Source organism: Phoenix dactylifera, unplaced genomic scaffold (assembly GCF_009389715.1).
Source record: "Phoenix dactylifera cultivar Barhee BC4 unplaced genomic scaffold, palm_55x_up_171113_PBpolish2nd_filt_p 000427F, whole genome shotgun sequence".
Taxonomy (NCBI): Eukaryota; Viridiplantae; Streptophyta; class Magnoliopsida; order Arecales; family Arecaceae; genus Phoenix; species Phoenix dactylifera.
In genome coordinates, this window is record NW_024067863.1 from 282,142 (window position 1) to 306,102 (window position 23,961).

Genomic DNA, 23,961 nt, shown 5'->3' on the forward strand with positions numbered 1-23,961 from the left:
GGAGAAGTTCAGCCATCTCCTTAGCATATTGCCTTTCGTTGTTGTAAGAGCAGCTGCTTCTGGTACTTAATGTGATTTAGGAACTTCGCTCGGATACTACTTGACGCAGTCGGAGGATGAGAGGTTGCTGAAACTCAGATGATGGCGGCTGATCTCCCTCTCTATTTTTTTTCTCCCTTCTCTTCAATGGCAGCTTGGGCTCTTTGCAGGGGGAAGGGAAGAAGAGGAAGGGGATGGCTAATGGGTTCAATTGAGTTCGATCTGAGGTGGCCGGATTGGGGGTTTGAGCTTGAATTGTTAGGGGGTGGATGGGCTTTGGTTGTACCCAAAGTTGATTTGTGTGAGCATGAGACTTGGAGGCGTGCTAGAGGTTTAGGAGTTCTAATGGGACTAGAACTCTATGTGGGTGTGAGCAAGGTATGGTGTGAGATAAGGTTGGATAACTATGGGCTTGAATGAGAGTCTCACCCTCATTCAATCCAAGGGTTGGCGTGAAAGGGAGTTGGCGTCTCACCTATCCCTTCAGCCACTTCTTGGCGTTGCACCAAGGGAAGAGAATCTCTCTTCTCATGTGAAAGGATCTCAAAACTCAATGAATTAATCTCTCTGAATTTTATTCTTCAACTTTCTCTATTTATAGAGTAAGAGGTTGGGACAAACTGGACTCTTACAATCTGAAATTTAAAGGACTCCTACTTCAATAATGACTTCTTCTAAACATGGACTCTTTTAATTTTAAATCAAACGACTGACTAAATCAAATAACTAGCTAAGACTCCACTTGACTTTGGACTCTTCATGCCACATGGACTAGAGTCCAAGTCGGCTAGGACTCCTTCCCATGTGCCATGAAACAAAATGAAATAGACTCCAACCAATTTAGGACTCCTCAATGCCATGGACTCAATGGGATTTTGGGCGTTGGACGCTAGGACTCAAAGGGAACTTGACATGCCCCAACAAATGGACTCAATCCTCACACGCCCAAAGGGATTGGGCTCAATGCTCCTGCATCACACTATATCTCAAATGTATGTCAAATGCTCGTTGAATTTAATTCACAACCCTAAATTTGAGAAGGGAAGCTTCTATGTGGTGGTGGCAGTGGCAAGATGATATTAGATGACATGATAGGGATACTGACATATAGGAGGATGAATATGGTGTAGAAGAGATGCAAAAAGATGTTCAGATTCAACACTGCAAGTTGCAATAGGATGACAAATGAAGCCATAATGACTAGTTCCATGAGTTGGCGATGGAGATCATTTTGTTGCATAATTTGGAGACTTTACCTGCCAAATCTTGTGTTAGACTTAGAGAAGATGAAAAGGATCATATGATTGGAAAGGAATACTGGACCTCAGGGAAGCAAGTTGATGTAGGAGCATGAGCCCAAGCCTGGAGCCTGCATAGAAATTGAGTCTCCTACTTGGGTGAGTACCAAGTTACATCAGGTCCACAAAGTTCCAGCACCGAATTACAGTAGGTCCAAGATTTTCAGCACCTAGTTATGTTGGGTTCGAGTGTTTCTACGCCCAATTACATTGAGTCTTAGTGGCGTTGAAGAGTCCTAAATAATTTGGAGTCTTTGTAATGGGCCCATGTGTCGTGTAAAAGAGTCCTAGCTGATTTGGACTTTTAGTCATGTGTCAATTAAAGAGTCCAAATTAATTAGAAGTCTTGAGTTTAGGAGTTTGGGTCCCAACACCATGAAACCACATTGCGTCCATGGCGTTGAAGAGTCCTTGAGTGATTAGGAGTTTGTCTATTTGGTCCATGTGGCATTGGAAAAGAGTCCTAGCTGATTTGGACTCTCTTTCATGCGCTATGAGGGGTCCTAGTTATTTGGAAGTCTTAGTTAGTTTAGTGGATTTTGTCAGTTGATTTTGTCAATTGATTTCGTCAGTTGATTTTGTGAAATAATTGATTTGATTTAAAAGAGTCCATGTTTAGTTGGAGTCCTAAAATTCTGGTTGTAAGAGTCCTTATTTTTCCAACCTCTTACTCTATATAAAGAAGAGGTTGAAGAATAAAATTCAGATTAGAGTGTTTTGAAAAACAAATTATGATCTTTTACTTGAAAGGAGAGATTCCTTTCTTTTCCTTGGTGCGATGCCAAGAGGGACTGAATAAGGATAGGTGAGACGCCATCTAGCTCTTCACGCCAACCATTGGATTAAGTGAGGGTGAGACTCTCTCATTCATTCCATAGTTATCCTAATTTTCCTGCACGCCATTCTTTACCCACGTCCATCTAGAGTCCTAAACCCTTTAGGACTCGACATCCTCATCCACGCCAACAACCATCACGCCCAAACCCAACCTAAGTTTGGGTCCCAACCAATTTCAGCCGCCACAACCTCTCAAGCACAAATCTCCCAATTTCAGCCATCAATCATTGAATCCAATTGAACCCTTTAGCCATCTTCTTCCATCATCTTTTTCCTTTTCCATCCACTAGAAACCCTAGCCGCCATTGATAGAAGAGAAAAGAAAAAAAAAGAGAGAGATCAGCCCCATCTTCTAAGAATTCAGCAACCTTCCCACCCCGACTGCGTCACAAGTGCAGCATTTTACCATTTTGGGAAGATAGGATGTTGAGCCAGTAAATTTTCATGTGGAAAATATTGTCTTTGGAGAGGAAATTGTTAATGAAAATACTGGAGAGCAGGGTGATGGTATTGCAAAAGTTGTGCTCAAAGGAGATACCAAGGTTGATGCATTGGCATTGGTAACCAACAGTGCAGATGATTGGAAATTGAGTAGCAATTGTTGCACTGTAGTCTCTTTCGAACAGATACCCTGTGCTTTAGTTTTTGATTTAGGGACTCCATGGAATGTGGTATAAGCTAATTTAGTGAAGATGCATACACTCAATGCCAAGCCACATCCTTTCCCTTAATATTTGCATGGGATTTGAAGGGATACTCAAGCTATATCTGCACACAGATGCATCATGCTCATTCAGCTAGTAGATGAGGTTATTCATGGATCTATTGTAGAGATACTGTATGTATTGATTGGACTATTAGTTACAGCATCAGGATCCATGAGAAACAACATTGGTTACATCTTGAAAAGATGAGGCCAGAGTTTAATCAATGAGAGAAGCTGCATTTCATGATAAATTTCGAATAATCTGATAAATTGCTAGTTCTCATCTTGGTGAAGGAGGAACTCCAAGAAATTACTATCTGCCTCAGCAACCTTATAAATGAGATGCCCAACCTCACCTATAGCTATGAATAAATTTTTCTAATACCTAGGTCAATATGATCCTCCTTGTTAAAAATACTTTATTTCAAGGTATGCCATATCATATCGAGCAGGCAGTGAGGGGTATATCGACACTCGGTACGCTGAACCAGCCCTTGTGCCTGGTATACCAACACAGTAATAGAGTGGCACCCATATGGGGCTCGGTATTGAGATGGCGTACCTTGCTCCATTTATTTGGATAAACCCCCTGGAGTATCCTATATTGTATGTGATCATGGAAAAGGCAAATTTCATGCATTAAACCAATAAGTATTTACAATAACATGCAAATAGCTTTGAGATCATACACTACTTTAACACCTGCTTCTTAAGTTTTTCTTACTAAAATTGCCTGTAAAATATTTGCTTCCCTGCACCTGCACTGGCTTCTGGTTTGGAAACTAAGATCCATCCTTCTTTGTTTAGCAAAGTCCAATGACTTCTACCAAAGAAGACAATAAAGAAGGGGATTTGAGGCTATCCTAGTGTTTCAATTGCAACAAAATGTAGGAGGATGAAGAAAGCAGTTTCTATGGTTTGCTTCTGATTTAAGAACCCCTCAGATTTGTTCTGCAGAATAGAAGGTAGAATTGAGAAAAAAAGAAAATAGGGTTGGTGAAAGTAGATAGGTGAAAAGGAGAACAATAATAGCTTAGCAAGGGAAGTGGAGGCCAAAAGGCATTTCTTTTCTCTTCTTTTCCATGCTAAAATAAAAATCTTGATTTCCTTTTCCTTTTTAGGAAATTATAATCCCATTCAATGTACTAAATATACCCCCTAATTTTTCCAATTTGACTCCATTTAAATCTCCTGCTAAGCAAAAAAATAAATAAAGGAGAGAAAACGTTGGTTGTCATATCCAATCTCACTTAGAAAACTAGAGAAGGAGATAAAAGCCATATGACTGGCCATACAATTCCCAAATTCTCTCCAACAGAAATAATAAAGTCATGACTAAAGTGCTCTCTAATCATTTGTTGAAATCTTTATAAAATATGGTTTGGATCTTTTGATGTTCGAGGTCCTCTTGCGCTCAAAAATGTGCTGTTTATAGCCTAGGCCCATCCTAACTGCAGCTTGCATTGACCACGGCCCATATAAATATAATAGTCCTGCTCTTCCATTCATGCATCTCAGTCTTAAAAAATTCCCAGCTGTATACTTTGGCAAAAAGGAATAAGGTCTTGCTGCATTCTTAGCAGTAGGAAGTACGGGTATCGCATTCATTTGAAAATCTCTTTGCAACTCATCTCTGCACCTTCTAAGCATTTTCTTATTTTATTTTAGTACTTTTAAAAGTCAGCTTCTACTTACCTGCCCCAAAATTTTGCTTGCACCATATCTCCTGCTTCAGGTAACTAAGATGAGGTCACTTAATTTGTACCGGGATCTGTTGTAATATTCGAACGGCACACCTCAAGATTGATAATTTGGGCCACATTTGGGAAATAATTTTAGAAACTTCATCAGGTGCTATTTGTTACATTATGATAGTAAAATATCTAGAAGTGATGTTATATATATGAAAAGTTAAAAGGATTTCCTGGATAGAACTTTTACATCAGTTAGGGCAATCTGAATATTTTCCACAAGTGGAAGTTGTAGATCAAAGGAGCAAGTATCTTCTGAACATTCTCTAATGACATTTTATCAAAGATAGTCATTGTCTACTCAAAGCAATTCCTATAGATGCTCAGATAAATCGGAATTTAGTATTGGTTGTTGATAAGGAACCTTTAGGAAAAATATATTTTTAAGAAATCACCTTTTTTAAAATGTAGGGAAATTTGAGGTTGTCTTGTATGCTAACTCAGTTAACCATTAATGAATTGGATGTTTTGTTTTCTATTAATTTTTAGGCATGCCCTTCAAAGATTGCTAGAGGTGGATTTGGCTGCATGGTTGTCTTATGTTTACTATAGGTATATGTAAAAGAAAGGAAAAGAGTTTCATGGTCAGGTCAAGTGCGGTAGTAAGGGCACATATATTGGCTATTTGTAATAATTAAAATGTCTATTGAATATGAACATTATTATTAAAAGAACCAATATATTTCTACCCTGATCATTAAATAATTGTATATATTGCAAGTAATTTACGTGCTTTCTTAGGGAACTAAGCTCTGAAGTCAATTGCATGGATTGGTATGATGGCCCATGCTAGTCAGCATTGTATGGCACATGCTGCATTAGCATTGGACTAGCATGTGGCACGGCTGTGTGCCTGCCTGCAACCAGAAGGGAACCAGTATGCTAGTTTTCTAGTGGGTAACAGGCACTGACATAACACAAAATGACATGTCCTTCAAAAGATTAAAAGTAAATAATATGACTGCTCCATTTGTTAGGTCCTGAGAATAGATTGTGTATATGTTAATGAGAGCGCTTAGAAAAGATTGTCATTTGTCACTCCAAGATTGGATGCTTCAGTATCTATGCTGCACCGCGAGGATCCTTAAAAAGCAAATTTTATTAAATTAGTTTATGCCATTATATCTCCTATATATTTTTTCTTAAATTAGCTGAACCTTGGTTAATGGATTTCAGGCCTACTTTACATGAATTTATCAAGTCCGCACAGTACTGCCCCAAACTAGGGTGTGTACCATACTGTACCGACCCATACTATTTGGTTTCAGGTGGTACTATGACAAAAGTGAGAAAAAGGGATCTCGGTACGGGATGAATATCATATTGCACCAGCCATATCGTACTGAACTGGTAATGTACCAGTATGGTGCTTGATACTGAGATTGAGGACCTTGATACAAGTTGCAGCCGGATCATTAGGAACGTTTGGTCTTTTAGCTATAGTTGTTGCTCCCTGATGAGGTAAAAGCAAGGAAGGGCATGCCGCCTAAATAATCTAGCGAAGAACCGCAATTCCTCTCTTCCCATTCATCTTTCTTCTCTCACGAGCTATTTTAATCCTCATAGAACATTTATAGTTTATTATTTCTAAGTTTCTTATCGATAGATTAATGGGTATCCTTTCAAGGTTACTTTTTCCTACTATTCATGAGGTTTTCTTGGGAGAAGTACTATAAACACTTTGTTTTGGCCTTTAAGGATTGTATGATCCATCGTGTTAAATTTTATGAGTTTTTACAACATGAAACAGCAGATTCAATTGAATACTTTACAATTACACAGATTTTAAAGTTTTAAGGACAAAATTGCTTATGTAACATACTGTTTGTAATGCATTTCCAGCCTAGACAAACACGTAGTTTAACGAACCTGTTAATGTAGAAAGAAAGTATAAGAAATCTTAATAGCTGGAATCTTCTATCTAGATTTGGAATCCTCTTAGAATCTGGAACCCGCACTCACTTCCTAACCACTTCTTATTAGAAGTGTTTGTGCAACATCCGCTTCCCATATCCCGCACCTGCGTTCACTCCTGCACCCCCTCCCCAGTCTGGCAATTAAGTGAAAAATATCTCTACACCACAATTGTAGAAATGATATAACAAATTAGCAGCAAACCAAACAGAAAAAAACTCTTACATCATCTAATTTTGTTTTTCTCTCTTCTCCTCTAATACCTTTTATTATGTAATTATCTTTGCAGATATCTTTACTTCTCATCCTGTGTTTAGAAAGCATCTAGGTGCACTAAAGACTCAGCCCCAATGTCATGGCAAAATTGCACACGGACTTTCTTCAGTAAAGGAAAAAAGAGTGGGCTCTTTGTGGAAATACCCTATTCAAATAGCAAGGAAGACAAATTTCAAAGGATGGTCTCTTGACAAGAAACAGGCGCCTCTTATTAAAGCAGTTGCTACTGTTGAACCAAAATACTTGGTTCCCACTGAGAATGACAACAGATATGATTCCATGTTGAAATTTTGTTCTAATTCAGATTCTCAACTGTTCCAAATTTCAAATGATGAGTCTTCTGAAATAGATGATAAAGAGAGACTGAGACGAATGAAGATTTCTAAAGCAAATAAGGGGAATGTTCCATGGAACAAGGGAAGAAAACACAGTGCAGGTATTTACATGAATCTCACAACATGTGATATTTTGCATTCTTTGCTCACTGTTTCTTCTTCCATATTTTCCCCTTGTTATTTTATTCATGTTGGATGCAGCAACACTTCAACGCATTCGAGAGAGGACCAGAATAGCAATGCAGGATCCCAAGGTGATGCCATGTAAGAATATTGCAAATTGTCACAAATGAATTGTTAGCTGTAGTAAAATAGTGAAGATCTAATAAAGGGAGTTCATCTCTAAAGAAAATGCCAACTCCTGCATGACTATCCTAAAATAGTATTTTACATGTGCCATGAACATGACTTTTGAGAAGGGGGAGGGGTGAGAGAGACAGAAAAGAAAAGGCATGTGGAGTCACATGGACTCTGTAGCAGACTTCTTTTTTTCAAAAAAAGTTAAATAAGACACAAGAGGCTCAACTTTTGTGTAGTCTGGCTTCAGGTCTCCAACTCCTAGAGTTCTCATTACAATATAGTAGATTTTCATGCTGGCAATATGACAATCTATATAATTTTTATTATTCTTCTGTACTAGTTTCATGCAATACATATTATTTTTCCTTTTTGCATGCTAATGATGATTATAATTTTTGAACAAGAATATTTGAAATCATATTTTCAATTTGGCCTAACTTATTCGGTGCAAATTTATAATTAATATACTAAATTAGTCAGATTTCAATGTTGAGTAACTAGTTAAGTTCTATTGGAACTTTTCTGAGTGCCATATATCTATGTTTCTATGTACAACCTATGTTGCCCAGACATTTAGCCTAAAGTACCTGCAACTGACATCTAGACATGGACAATCTATGACCCTTTGGACACGACCCTGTAAGAACTTGGATATTGAAAGGTCCAATGCTTAGGCATGCACCCACGCCCAAGTTTATATTGTTGGGATCCCCCGCACGCCGCAGAAAAATCAGAACGCAGCGGAAGAGGCATGCACGAGATCCTGTTCATCGCATGAACATTTTTTAAAACCGTCATTCATAGATAGATTAGGACTAAAACTTTTTTATAAGATTAGAAAGATCAAATCTTCATCTTGTGCGAGTAGATCACCGCAAACTGATAATCGTGGTATTTGTTAGAAGGTTCGCTTGAAGCTGCACACGCGTCCGGCCTCTATGGGTATCCACACGAGGCAGAGGACCAATCAAAGCCTTTGAATCTCTTCGGGGTGCTAGCTCCCTTGCAGAAATTACTTTTGATGGCTGAAATCCTCTCTTGATCTATCAACTCTTTGATTGATCTCAAGAGGAAGAAGAAGAAGGATGGATCAAAAGGAAGAAGGCAAAGCTCCTTTGCAGCCTTTTCCTTTTCCCTTGCATTGGAACCAAAGAAGAAGAGGGAGGAAGGGATGCACACCTCCTTTTCTTTCCCTTGTTGCTGGTGGCTGAAAATCAAGAGGGAGAGAGGCTCACGGCTGAAAGGAGAGAAGAAGAGAAGGCCCTAGGGGGTCGCCCCCTATTCTTCTTTTAAGACGTGTGGAGCTTCTATTTTTTAGGAGCTCCAAGTCTATCCCTAGGAGGGGCGTACGCCCCTCCTATTCCCCTCTTACGTCTTGGCCAAGGGAGGGGCGTACACCCCTCCCTTTTATCCCTTCATCACGCACGCCCAAGCCCTCATCTCATAAGGGGCGTGGGCTGATTCAATTTTGGGTAGAAAGAGTATTAAGTGGCTCCATGACTTATCCATATGAGTCCTAATCTAATTAGGATCCAATTGGATCTTGACTCAATTGAACTCTTCAATCCTAATCCAATTAGGAGTCATCTTAATCTATTAGATCAAAATTAATTAAGACTTAAGGATTTCTAATATAATTAGGTTTCATATAATTTTAGTCTTAATCCAATTAGGACTTTAGGAATCCTACTCCAAATAGGATTCTAATTTAATTTGAACTCCTAATCTAATTAGGACTCTAAGAGTTTTACTCTAAGTAAGACTCTAATTAAATTAGATCAAGCCCAATTAATTAAGTCCAATTGATTCAATTAAATTGCAATCCAATTGAAATTATTCTTTTTTCAACTCACTAACTCTTAGTGGGTTACACCAATTATCGATCAAATTGATAATCATGAACTATTTGTGACTCCAAATCACAATTCAACCATCGGATCGGTTAATACCTCTAATGTGTGTGACCCTATAGGTTCTATTCTGTTTGATAGTGAGATTTATTGCGATCTTTATCACAATATCATTAAAAACTTTTTTCAGTGGGTTGGAATAATTTCAACTCATCTCACCAGAGATTATCGATCATCAAGATAGTTCCTGTGAGTCTTACCATCCACCAGTGACACCTAGCAGCATGTAGTGGCAATCCAACAGAATGGAATAACGAACCTCTAGGTGCAGTTATTGTATGATACAGTCATTCTGTCGTGGATCTCTACAAGACGGAGGTCATTGATGAAAGGTTTTATCATGTCCTAATGGGCAGCGGAAGCTAGGAATTTTAAAAATTTCTTAATAAAATTCCTTAACATGAAACCCTTTTAAGCCTAGATCACCTTAATGGTAACAATCAAATAACATATAAATATAAATGTAGGAATAGAAGAATACCTTTAATGCTAATCCAATATGAATGATCTCCACGAGGCGTCCAAGTGTCCGCCCTCCAATGGTGATCCACATGAAAAACTTGATTCAAGACCTTAGCTCCAAAGATTTTGATCTTTAATGCAGAATTCTTCTAAAGAACTCTAATGGCTTGCTTTTCTTCCTTTCTAATTTTCTTCTTCTTTCTAAATTTGCTTCTAATCCTCTTGTCCTAAAGAAGACCACCTTGTCTTGGCTTAGGACACACTAGAAGCAATGTAAGAAAGAAGGGAACCAATGTAAGAAAGAAAGGAAGAGAGGAATACGGTGGATTGGGATGATGAAACCCATGGAGCGCTAGCCTATTTATAATAGGCATGGGGATGCATCTCCAAGGGATGCATCCCATCCACACATCCTCTCATGAAAGCGCATCATCTAAAGGGCCATATCAAATAAGAGGAGGCACAGATCAAGTGAGGAGGTGTATCAAATGATATGTCCTTTCATGTGGTGCCATATTTTGACCAAGTCAACATCACATGCCAATCACATGTCCATCACGCCTTACCTCTTGATCTTTCATGATGATGATTCAAGGGCTCCAATGCAAGGCGCCATTCACTTGACCCATTATGTCTTCATCCAATGGTGGGATTAAGATCCAATGGTCAATTATGATAGCCATCCTTTAACCCAATCCAATTGGGTTAAACCAACTCTCCATTATATCTTCATCCAACGATAGATCAAGATCTAACGGTCTAGATTGAATGATTTATCAAATCTAATCCAATTAGACTCAAACCAAGCCAATTAGGTGCTAACTCTTGGCTAACTCATATCAGAACATGATCTAATCAAATTAGATTAATTAAGAATCAGATTCGAATCCAATTCGAATATGGAGCTAAGGGTTTGCAACACCTGCTAGGATGTCTATCTTGCAAACATGATCTAATCCAATTAAATCCTTGATAAGTTTTCTTGTGTGTGACCCATTGGGTTCCATACTTAGCCAGCAATAGGTGGGAGTGCGAGTTGACCCAACTTGATTAGAACTCTTCTAATCGATTTAAGTCCAAACTGCGCGAACCCGAACTTAACAATTAGAATTCTTTCTAATTGGTGATCGAATTAAACTCTTTAATTCGATCAAACCTATAAGACAAGATTGACGTCTAGCTACGTGTCATGTCTACTCGGAAAATATGAAATTTGGTAGAAATACCAAAAATATCCTTCAGTGGCAAGTTACCGTGCAATTCAATCCTTCAATCAAACTGCATCCTGAATATGTATATGAGTATGAATATATGTCAAACTCAATTTCATATTCATATATTTCTCAATCTTCTAATGATAATTCGAATAATGAAACATTACAAACTTTTTCTAATTTTCATTCTGCTTTGATCAAAGGCTCTCTGAATTATCATATGATTAGAATAAATAGGATACGATCTTCTTTCACTAGAAGTGATTAATTTCTTGTTAACCTGCTCATAACCTTCGCACACAATCCACCATATCCAGAAGACCTCGTACACAACTTACTGTCATGAATGAGTGTAAACCAAAATATGGATTTATGTGCACAAGATATCATGGTGATCTCAGGTCAAAGGATTCGTTGCACAACTCCCACTAAGAGAATCATCTTTTGACATGTAAGTAAGACTTAATAAGATTTTTCTTTGTAGGTCAATTCAGTGAACTCATTCCTCTAATGAGCACCCATATCTTTATATTAGTGTCTCCACACAAGTGATTGTAAGATCAATCACCCTCTGCATCGAGCATACATAAGATGTGCCAATCTTGCCGGTAAACATTGATCCCCGATTCAATGTACTAACGACTGGGAATATTTAAGATTAGGATTTTAGAATTTTAGGTCTCACTAGTATGATCTCATCATAGCCTCAAAACCATTGCCCTAATCTAAGGGTTTCATCACAAATATAATCAATAGCATATGATAAAACACAATGCCTTTATTCATATTTAAATGTCATGTACATGATTTGGAAAATCAAAAGAAAATCCTTTGCAATACATATTGTGATTGGTTTGTAGGGTATCTACTCTTTCAATTGATAACTCGTCAAACCCCAATGTCTGTCATATGTTAAGATTTATTCGACTTAAGTTCGAGAGTGGAAAACTCCTTTTGCACTATACATACTGTTCCAGCCGAGGTCTTATGAACTCAGTCTTATAAATCACATAGAATCACTTCTTATCTACCAAGGTCGATAGATTCCATGTAGGTGCATATCCTACTCTTATAGTGAACTTACTGCAACCAATCTACACCACAAGGATCCATATGGCTAGAGACCATGTATATGTGTAGTCAAACTACAGTAACCTCACTGTTAATAGCCGAAGCACCACAGGTCAAAGGACCAGTGATGCGGAACCGGTCACGGGAAGGATGCTGTGGTGACAGATCAATCTCGGGGTGACTGTTGCTGCTGCAAAACCAGGAGACAGAGGAGGGAGGAAGAAGAGGCGGAGAAGAAGAGAGGCAGAGAGGAGACGAGGGAGAAGAAGGGAGGCGGAAGAGAGAGACGGGAAGGAAGGAAGAGACGTGGGGGAAAGAAAACTTTAATCACTTCATTAAACCTTAATCATGAAGATAGTTCCTTATATATAGGGCTCAAATAAACACAATTAGCGTAAAACCCCCTTACACAGAAATAACTCCAAATAAGCCCAAAAATAACACAAATAAGCCCTAAAATGCAAACAAGCGCAGAAATAAAAAAAATAAATATGCAAATAAGATGGTGGACTAGGCGGGTAGATAATCAGCTCCGATGTCCCCATCAACTCCTTCCGAATGGAAAAAACTCGACCCGGTCAAATGCAAGTCTGGCCGGTTATCGTATTGCTTCAGAAAGTCAGGATCAAGGCGCTGCAACTCGGCTCGCGAAATCTACGTCACATCCGATTCGGATCGACCTTTCCATCGAACAAGGTAACGTCGGTAACTTTCTCTCCTGGTAGATATAACCTGCTCATCTAATATATGTTCTATGTATTCTCTGATGGTTTATTTACAGGTGCATGCTGAAAATTAAAATTTTTTCTTAAAAACCGTGGCTGCACCTGATCGGATTGCCTACGTACCCCTTCGAAAGGAGGATCAAGCCACACGTAGTTCTTAATGTTTAAATCGCAGTGGAAAGATAGAATTAAACAATTTAATTCTAGCATGCAGAATAGATCATAAATAAATACCAAGACTGTTTAAACGATTATGCATAAAACCAACTATGCATGATTATCATTAGATCTGAAAATAAGAGCATAAGTAAAGTTCTAAACTCAACTAATTTTGGATCCAATCTATCTCCGAATGCTCATTGAATGAGATCTGGAGATCACTCCATGAGGAGCCCTAAAAGAGGTATGAACCCTCGAGGGATTGAACCCGATCAGAACTTAGCACAAAATTATATCTCTAAATTTATACCTTTATGAATTACAGAGACAAATGAATATGATGCTCGAGCTTCGTAGCCACACAACCGTTTAGCCTCCACGGGTGATCCACGCGAAGCTCATGGATGATCGACATCCCCGGGATTGCTAGCTTGCGAGGATGTGCTGTAATCTTGAAACAATCAACCCTTGATCGTTCCTTTGAAGGCGACAGAGGAGGAGATGAAGGAGATCAAAGAGAGCTTGTGACCTTCACGTGTTCTCTCCTTTTTCAGAACTTAGGCTATCTAGAAATTCTCACACACCTTGAGGAGATCGCATGGAGGGCCTCTTTTTGCTAAAAAAACCCACACCTTCCTTCCTTCTTTGCACCAATTAATTGCCATCAAATGGCAATTGAAATCCCCATCAAATACGGACCATGTGCGGTGGAATAAAAGAGGAGGTGTGGCCATTGAATGCTGCATTTGAATCTCTAAGGAATAGGGATTCATTTCTTCCAAAAGAAGCAGCCGCTTGCCCCCTAATTTTGCGTCCCCTGCTAGGATCTCACCACATGTCACTTGGCGCCATCAAATGAAGGAATTAAAATCCTAATTAAATCAGGATAAATTCTCTTCATGGCGCCACACAATAGATCCTTGCCATGTGTCATCATGCGCCATCAACTAAAAAGAAAAAATCCCATCTATGGCGCCATTGATGTGAGGGTGACATGTGTCATCTGATTTCCAAAACTGGGTTCCTAATTTTCAGGAATTGATCTCGAATTCAAATTTCAAATATTTGAATTCAGAATCTTCATCAGATGAGGACCTTGGATCATGCCCAATCCAATTGGGTCAAGTCCTATTAATTAGGTTAAGCCCAATATTCTTGGTTTAAACCCAATCTAATTAGGTCAAACCCTAATGTAGCCCAAATTGAATCTAATTCAGTTTAGCTCAACCCAAGCTCTATTACTCAATCAAATTGTGTCAATTAACAATCTAATTGCATATTAATCCTCCAATAATTCATTAATTATTTTATAGCAATATTTTACTTAGGATAATTTGTCAATTGAATTGACCAAATTACCTCTGTATGATTCTTAATTGTCCATCAACCTTTATGATCAACCTAGAAAACTTTTATGCGTGTGACTCCATAGGTTCGAACCTAAGCCGGTAGCACAGAAACGATTTTCTGTACTAATCGATGTGACCATCTAGCAATGGTACCCGACGTCCGGATAGGCCGAATTATTACGAAGCAATATTCTGAAACCCTGAACTATGGTTACCGTATAATTCATCCCTATGACTCCTAATGCCAGGATGACATCAGAGTTCTGTCAACTCTGTAATAGTACATCCACTCTGTGATTCAATTTTTACAAATTTTGTGACTCCTCACAAGGATTACCCTGGCCAATGTTTTGCTAAATTGAACACAAGGGCATTATCTCCTGTCACCAGGTTGGGTCAATTCCATCTTGACTCGCACGCCGACTTCGCAAGTACTTGACTGCACCCAGTGACCTTCTGTCCTTAAATTAGAAATTCAGTTAGTCCGATACCAAAGTACAGTGAGTTGCTTACTAATCACCGTGGTGATCTCAGGTCTGAGGGACACATATACCCATATCCACTTGGAACATCTCTTGACAGCAGAGCATTCCGGAATTAGTCACGTTCAGTGAAATGTACTCCTACACTTCACCTGTGTGACATATTAGTGTCTCCACACTCCTTGGTTAAGAGGACAACCAACGTATATGTCACAACGACCTAAACTCGATAATGCTGTTGTCCTATTAACAATATATCATTTGGTCGTGAACTGGTTTAAGGACTCAGATAAATCCTCCTTTATCATAAAAGAATCCTAAGGATTTCATCATACTACAAGAGTTCATTTAAAGATGTACAAAAAAAATGATGAATAATGCCAAAATAATACTTTATTAATTTGTCAATTCATTTACAAAATCAATCATCAACATGCTGACGATTGACTCTTAGGGTACAATTCCTAACATTCTCTGCATGCATGAAACTTTGGAGGTGCTCAATAACAGGTGATGGGTCAAGGTGATCAATAAAGGCGGGTGTATCAACAAAAGGGTCAAAAGGAATGAATGTTGACCTTCTGTATGGGACTAAATCTTCAATATTAAATGTTGTACTAATTTCATAGTCTTCAGGAAGATCTACAACCTAAGCATTCGAACTGATTTTCTTTAAAACTTTGAACGGTCCCGCACTACGAGATTGCAACTTTTTGAACGTTTCCGAAGAAAGTCGTTCAGGTCTAATTTTCACCATGACATAATCTCCTACATTCAACTCTTTATAACGTCTGTGCAAATCAGTAAGGGATTTATATTTTAAGTTATTAGAGTGAATACGTTTGCTGATTTTCTGATGCAATGAATGCAGGTGTGATGCAAATAATTGTGCAGACTCAGAGACTCTATGTTGATGAGACATGGGAATCAAGTCTATAGGCTGCCTAGGTTTATAACCGTTCACCACCTCGAAGGGACTCATGCCTAAGGACCTATTGACCGAAGTATTATATGCAAACTCGGTGGTCGGTAACACTAAATCCCAAGTCCTAGCTTGCTCACCTACCAGACATCTTAAAAGATTTTCTAGACTTCGGTTAACAACTTCTGTCTGGCCGTCAGTTTGTGGATGATAGGCAGACGAAAATTTTAATTTGGTGCCCATCATGTGCCAAAGGGTTTTTCAAAAGTAACTCATGAATTTAACATCCCTATCAGACACAATAGATTTTGGGAGGCCATGGAGTCTAACGATTTTCTCAAAATAAAGTTTCGCAATCCTAGAAGCATCAGAAGTCTTAGAACAGGGAAGAAAATGAGCCATCTTGAAAAATTGGTCCACAACCACAAAAATGGAATCGTGTTTGGTGGAGGTACGTGGAAGCCCTAACACGAAATTTATACTAACATCTTGCTAGGGACAATTGAGAACGGGTAGTGGAGTGTAAAGACCAGTGTTTTGCTTACGTTGTTTGGCTAGATGACATGTGCGACCCTGACCGACAATTTTGGCCACGTCTCTCTTGAGACTCGGCCAGAAGAAACGTCTCTACCATTTCAATCATTTTGTCTCTCCGAAATGCCCAGACAGTCCTCCAACGTGTATTTCCCATACTAGAAAATCTCTCAATGAGGTTCGGAGGATACACAATCGGTCGGAGCGAAAGAAGTAATCATCTTGTAGGAAGAAATCATCTTGTTCTCTCTCTACTCCATCTCGAGGATCAGGTATACTTCACTACAGTCGGGACTGGTGGTATATTGTTCCCTTATCCTTTCAAAACCAATTACTTCAGTGCTCATCACGGATAGGAGGAAGATCTGTCGACTGATCGCATCGGCAGCCTTATTTTCAACTCCGGCTTTATGCTTCAGGACAAAAGTATAGGCTTGAAGAAACTCGATCCATCGACCGTGCCGATGGTTCAGTTTCTTTGAGGAATTGAGATACTTTAAAGCATCATGGTCTGAGTACAATATAAATTTTTGCGTTAGCAAATAGTGTCGCCAATGTCGCAAAGCTTGCATTACCGCATAGAATTCCTTATCATAGGTGGAATAACGCAATTTGCTATCGCTTAATTTTTCGCTAAAGAATGCAACAGGATGATCTTCCTGGCTCAACACGCCACCTATGCTAACACCAGAGGCATCACATGCGACCCCGAATATCTTCGTGAAATCAGGAAGGCGCAAAACAGGAGCTTCGGTCATCCATTTCTTAATTTCATTAAATGCTTGGGATGCCGACTTAGTCTAGATAAAGTCTCCTTTCTTCATACAATCTGTAATAGGAGACATTATTGAACTAAAATTTCTAATGAAGTGACGATAGAAAGTAGCCAAGCCATGAAAACTACGTACTTCCGCTAGGATCTTGGGCTCAGGCTTATCGACTATCGCGCTTACTTTTTTCGGATCAGTGGAGACACCCTTAGAAGACACTATGGACCCTAAGAAAGTGACGCAATCGGTCAAAAAGGCACACTTCTTGGGATTTGCAAAGAAGCTTTCTCTTCTAAGGACATCACAGACCCGCCTTAAGTGTGAGAGATGGAGCTCTTGAGTTTAACTATAGATGAGGATGTCATGAAACTATACAATGATAAATTTATTTAAAAAAGGTCGAAAGATCTGTGTCATCATCCTCATAAAAGTACTGGAAGCATTTGTTAACCCGAACGGCATCACTAACCATTCGTAGAGTCCATCTTTGGTCTTTAAGGTAGTTTTCCATTCATCCCCAAGACGAACACGAATTTGGTGGTATCCCTTTTTTAGGTCGATCTTGGAAAAAACTGTAGCACCAGATATAAAGTCCAAAAGGTCGTCCAGCCTAGAAATGGAAAAATGATATTAACCGTGATTTTATTGATGGCACGACTATCGATGCACATCCTCCAAGAGATATCTTTCTTGGGAGTGAGGAGTGCGGGTACAGCACAGGGGCTCAAACTCTCACGAATATACCCTCGGGTGAGGAGTTCGTCAACTTGATGTTTCAGTTCAGTGTGCTTGTTTGGGTTGAGCCTATGATGGAGAAGATTTGGCAAGGATGCTTCAGGAACGAGATCAATTGCGTGCTGGATATCACGCATCGGAGAAAGTGTATCTAGAAAATTCTTAGAGAAAACAGAGTGAAACTCCAATAGGAAAACTATTGCTGGTGGGTGCTCAGGATTCAACTCCACATTGATAACTCTATCTACAAGGGCAAACACAGGTGATTGGCTTTCGATTTCTTTCATTATCTCTTTCGAAGTAATGATGTAAAGTAATTCATCTTTCCGTAGTGTAGCACTCTTTTTTTCAGGGTCGGGCTCTCTAGGAGGCAATGAGTTCAGTATAATTTTCCGACCATGAAACATAAAGCTACACGAATTCGAACGTCCATGAAGTGTGACGTCCATATCGTATAACCAAGGTCTCCCTAAAATGACTTGACCTACGTCAATTGGAATGCAGTCACACCAGATTTTGTCTTTATAAGAGAGGAATTGAATCGGGACGAGGCATCTTTCCGACACCGAGATGGACGTCTTATCTACCCAAGCTACCTTACATGGGTTGGGAAGAGGGATTGATTTCAGGCCGAGGCAGGAAACAACTCCGGAAGCAATGACGTTGATGCAACTTCCGCTATCAAAAAGGATTTTGCACGTTTTACTATTGATCTTAATAAGCATGTAAAATAGGGAGGTCTCTAGAGTACACCTAACGACATGAACCCTAGGGTTTTGGTCATTCCGAGTAGTGGGTTCCTTTTGGGTTCAGCCTTGATAAACTCTAACCCGGTCTGTTCGTCTCCAAAGTCTTCTATAAAATCCTCGATGTTTGGTTCATAGACTTTTTCGACACATTCATTCTCCTGGGTCCCAACTTCAAGTTCAGTCATTAGATAGGTTTTGGTATTACATTGGGACGCTATATGGCCAAATTTTTGGCATCTGAAACATTGGGTTTTGCTTCTAGAAGGAGGGTTGGAACCTAGTATGCCTTTTCCTTTATCATTTAACAGGTTCTGGACAGGCATCAGGGATGTTCTAGTCGATGCTTGGCTAGAACCAGGCTGGTTAGGAGGGTTGGGAAATGGCTTGGATTGCGGGAGATAATTTTGATTAGGTCGGGCTCCTCGAGCTATGGGTCAAGGTTCGGTACGCCTTACTGCAAGGATCCGTAAGAAACTATCCACATCTTGAGCCAACTGGTATGCTTGGCCAAGGGTGGTAATCTCTCGGAGGATTAATTCTTTCTGGATCTCCTTGTGGAGTCCTGCTCGAAACCTAGAGAGAGTAACAGTCTCCTCTTCGATTACACCGCACCTCATATGAAACTCCTCAAATCGTGTAATGTAATCCGCAACGGTTGATGTCTCTTTAGTTAGTTTCTGCCACCTATCCATAAGGCGTTGTCGGTAAGAGAATGGCAGATACTTCTCATTCAGCTTTTTCTTTCATATCCTCCCAGGTGGTGATACGAGGAAGCCTTTGGGTCTCACACATATATTCAACATTATGCCAGTACCAGTGAGCTTGCCCAATAAGCTTCATTTTAGCAAATCGTACTTTTCTATCGTCAGTCATTTCGTACCACTCAAAATAATTATCCATGGCTGCTCTCTAATCAAGATACACGCTTGGCTCTAGTTGACCAGCAAAGGTGGGGGCATCTACTCTTACGGTACGAAGTGGCCGTTCGTCAAGATCGCATTGGTGATCAGGAGGATGTTGGTTCTTAGGGGGATGGGGAAGACCTACAGGTGGCGTGGCCAAACCAAACTCAGGATAGGCTGCGATTGGGGTTGACGGTTCAGGAGTCCTAATGTGTTGCATTAGAGCATGGACCTCTCGCTTGAATTCTTCATGGTTAGCTTGTAAGGCAGCAATGCGTTCCACGAGATCTTGCAGAACCTTGGAATCTATTGTAGCTAAAGGGGTCTTAGAATGAGTGAGGAGGTACTCTTTACCACTACGGGTTGGCATGCAAAGACTACACTAGTTGATGATATAACATGTAATGCTACTAATGATCCCTAAATGACCAAATATGATGCAGGACAACCTACTAATGCAACCTACTATGAATTCGGAAATCAGCAAATTTTCACAAAAGTAAATTAAAATTAAATGTTACCAATTTGTACTTCGGTTATTTCAGAATTAAAGTATGAAATTAGTCACTATAAGAAGTTAGGTTGCAAGCACGTATTACAGTCGTTCTAATCCTAAAGTAATCTGATCGATGGATGTTGAAAAATATCCTATCGCTAAGGTGTGGTAATTTAATATCTAGATTTAAATGGTGAGCAGAATGGGTGTGGTAGTAGATGTTCTAGATTTTGAAGTTTGACAGAAAAGTAAGTTTTCAAAATAGGACTGTCATGCAAGAGAATTAGAACATAATTAGATAAACAAGCCCAAAGGAAAGAACTTGTTACCTGTGGTGGATGCAGTCAACCGGAAGCGTCCGTTGTAGAGTCTCGAGCACGAAGATGGCGCCGGGCGGAGCTAGCTGGAGCTGTGGATCTGGATCTGCAGCACAAGGGGCTCTTGGGCTTCTAAAATGGACTGAAAAATATGCTGGATTGGGCCTGAAATAGGGCCTGCGGCCGATTGGGCTTGGGCCGCTCTCCAGCAAAAGGGCGCGCGGGCCTGGACCAAGCCGGTCTTGTGGCCGCCTGGGCTTGGGCCGCGCTCAGAGGGGCTAGCGCACGGGCCGGGCTATTGGGGTGGTGGCCTGCGGATCTGGGTTTGAAACCCGGACCCGAAAAAGGGAAAGGGGTGTGGGGGCCGTGGAGCGAACGCAGGATTTCGTTCTGAGATGAGAGAGGGGAATGGGTTTCCGTGGTGTTGCCAGTGGAGTCAGGGAGCGGTGAAGGAAAGGCTGTGAGGCGGGTGTGGCGGAAGGGCGGATTTGAGAAGGCGGTGAGGCGGGTTCGGACGGGAATGGCGAAACGGGAGCGTGGCGACGATGGTGGCGAACGTGGCGACGGCGGTGGCAAACACGGCGGCGCGGCCCGGAGAAGAAGAATGGCGAGGGCTGGCGGGGCTCGGCGTTTGTGGGATGCTCGGTGGCGTCGATGGCGGAACAGCGGCAAAAACCCTCTAGGGTTTCCTCTTCGTCGGGAATAGAGGTAAGTAGTTTTTTTTTATTTTTAGGGCACGTGCAGGTCATGTGCCTTCACCTGAACCTTTCACGCGCGGCTCAACACGTGCGGGAGTCACGTGCAGGTCACGTAACCCTACGAATTTTTTTTCTGACCCTTTACGAGTTTGGGTTATCGGGTTCGGATTTTCGATCGCAACCCGCTCCGATAACCATTATCTTCAGCACGTGCAGATCACGCACACTTTTTTTTCCTCAGGAACGGATCCAGGTTGCTAAAAAAAAAATTGAGTCACGGGTCTATACTTGACCCATTAGCAGACTGAAACCTCCCTACGGTTTTAGGAGGCCGCATCGAGATCCGTGCCAGTGGTTGCGGCGGAGCTCTGCGACCTGTGGTGGTGGCCGGCGACCGGTCACCAACTCCGGTCACCAGCAGATCTGGAGACTCCTTCCCTGTGGTTGATGCCTGCGGCTGTCATAGTGGACCTGAGAGTTGCTGCTTTCGGTGGGGCTCAGGGACAGTGACGTGAGAAGGTTGGTGATTCCCCTTCTTTTTTTGGCAGTGCGAATTGCACGGGGGTCTTCAACCCGCTCCGGTGTCCGCGAGGCGAGAGGAACGAAGAACTCGTGCGGCAGCCTGATATGCGGGATCGGGGGCTGCTCTGCCATGCACCAGGATCCGTTGCTTTGGCACAGAGGCAAAGCACGGCTCTGATACCAAGTTGATGCAGAACCGGTCACGGGAAGGATGCGGTGGTGACAGATCAATCTCGGGATGACTGTTAATTGATGTAGAACCGGTCACGGAAAGGATGCTGTGGTGATAGATCAATCTCGGGGTGACTGTTGCTGCCGCAAAACCAGCAGTCAGAGGAAGGGGGGAAGAAGAGGAGGAGAAGAAGAGAGGCAGAGAGGAGACAAGGGAGAAGAAGGGAAGAGGAAGAGAGGGAAGGGAGGAAGAGACGGGGGGGGGAAAGAAAACTTTAATCACTTCATTAAACCCTAATCATGAAGATAGTCCCCTATATATAGTGCCCAAATAAACACAATTAACGTAAAACCCCCTTACACAGAAATGACTTCAAATAAGCCCAAATATAACACAAATAAGCCTTAAAATGCAAACAAGCCCAGAAATAAAAATAAAATAAATATGCAAATAAGATGGTGGACTAGGCGGATAGACAATCAGCTCCGATGTCCTCATCAACCAGTCACACTACTGCAATATCAAGTAAGTCATTGACGAGTGGATAGACATCCAAGTGACTTCTTGCTTTGGTCACGCTCAGTACCTTGTTCTCTAACAAGCACCTGCACTATCACTTCAGTGTCCCTACATTGTGGATTCGAGACTCGTCCACCCAAAAGAAAAGTGATCTGTGCACTAATCTCATCGGATCAATCATCGTCCTCATGATGATCCATCGATCAGGAACATTTAGGAATTAATCACCCATAACACATGGCTCAAATTCTCAACTCTTGAGAATATGCATCATCATCTTATTAATTCCTTGGATGATTCATAGACGCATACACAATATGAATGAAAAAGATGCTCATTTATTATTCAATAATAATAAAGTCAAGTACAAAACTATATTCCATAATTAATAATGTGTTAGCCAGATTGGCTTCTAGGGCATACATCTAACACATATAACATAGCAAACAGTTATATATACTAGGTCTTAAGCAATCGTTTCTTATCTAGCCCCCTCACTTTACACCATTATATGCTTACACAACTTTATATGAAATACTATAGTTTTTTGATCTGTTCAATTTTTTCATCTACATCTTTGATATAATGGTGATTTTGGTGTGCAGGTCAAAATGAAGTTAGTGAATTTGGGACATCGTCAGAGGTCGGTAACCCTTTATATTATTTATTTGCATTTCAAAAGAAAAGCTTATCAATATGTTTTTCTCACAAATATCACCAATAAAATTACTAACGGCTAGAGTTAATAGCAACCAGTACTTCTTTTTGTAGATCGAATGCCTGAACCAATTCTCAAACAAATTCTCTTGCACAAAGCCTCTCTTGTTTTCTCAACAATGAATTTTGTTGGCATACTCGTTCATGTTGTTGAGAATTATGTTTGGAATTTGGTTATATCTCATCCTTTCTTGAGAGGAAAATGCTTGGTGGTCGTTGATTGTTTGTATGCTAATGTTATTCAGATTGTTTTTTGCAGAAAATTTGGTTCTCATATATAATTTTCATTGGCATTTTTCATTTCTGAGGTTATTGTGCTTTTGGCAATAGATTAAGCAATTGAGCCTTATTGTGCTTGAAACATAACTTGAGGGAAAGTACTAATCTTGCAAAAGCCCATCTGTTATCAGTTATCACCTTAAAACTACTATAGCAGCAGCCATGGTTTATGATTTTCTAGCCCTTGATAGGAACAAATGACAAAGAAGATTTGCAAAGATGTAATAAGTGCGACGACTTGTTAGTTTTTATTTTCTTAACCTTAATGATACATAAATACCTTCCCAAGTACAGCATATTCCTTACAAACACGTCATATCAAGAAAGATCTTAATTAGATCTTATTTATAAAGATACTATGTTTTCTAAGCCCATATAGGCCAAGTACTTAATACATATTCTGATCTAAAAAGGTTTATTGTACATGGCCATCATTGTTAGGAAATCTAGCATGCGTATCCTACATACCTATCACATAAATGTTCCACCTCATTGTGGTATTCATGCCTGACAGTTTTTGAAGTTTTCACTCATAATAGTAGTAATGCATTTATAACTTGGATTATTTTATTGCAAAATCTTGGTTTTGTAGAAAAGAATCTTATAATTCTAGAATCTAAATATCAGAAAATATGTCTTTCTTCTATTGATCTCTTTTTACCCTTTAACCTACACGAATACTTCAATGTGTTTAATAAGCAAAAGTATGTATTTAAGAATCTTCAAGAATGTATATATGTTGCAGTTATTGTTAGAACCCGCCCATACTGCAGAAAATTTTAAAAAAATTCAGATGCAGCG

At 40.1% G+C, this 23,961-nt stretch overlaps 1 protein-coding gene across 2 annotated transcripts in view; it reads left to right on the forward strand.

The window, feature by feature from the left end:
• The window catches only part of LOC103697567, a 62,998-nt gene that overhangs the window by 25,844 nt on the left and 13,193 nt on the right, over positions 1-23,961 (forward strand). For both annotated transcript variants that reach the window (XM_039118832.1, XM_039118833.1), the window contains exons 2-4: positions 6,835-7,257; positions 7,358-7,410; positions 22,770-22,807. In XM_039118832.1, the coding sequence (XP_038974760.1) occupies positions 6,835-7,257; positions 7,358-7,410; positions 22,770-22,807 (514 nt within the window). The remainder of the gene's footprint in view (positions 1-6,834; positions 7,258-7,357; positions 7,411-22,769; positions 22,808-23,961) is intronic.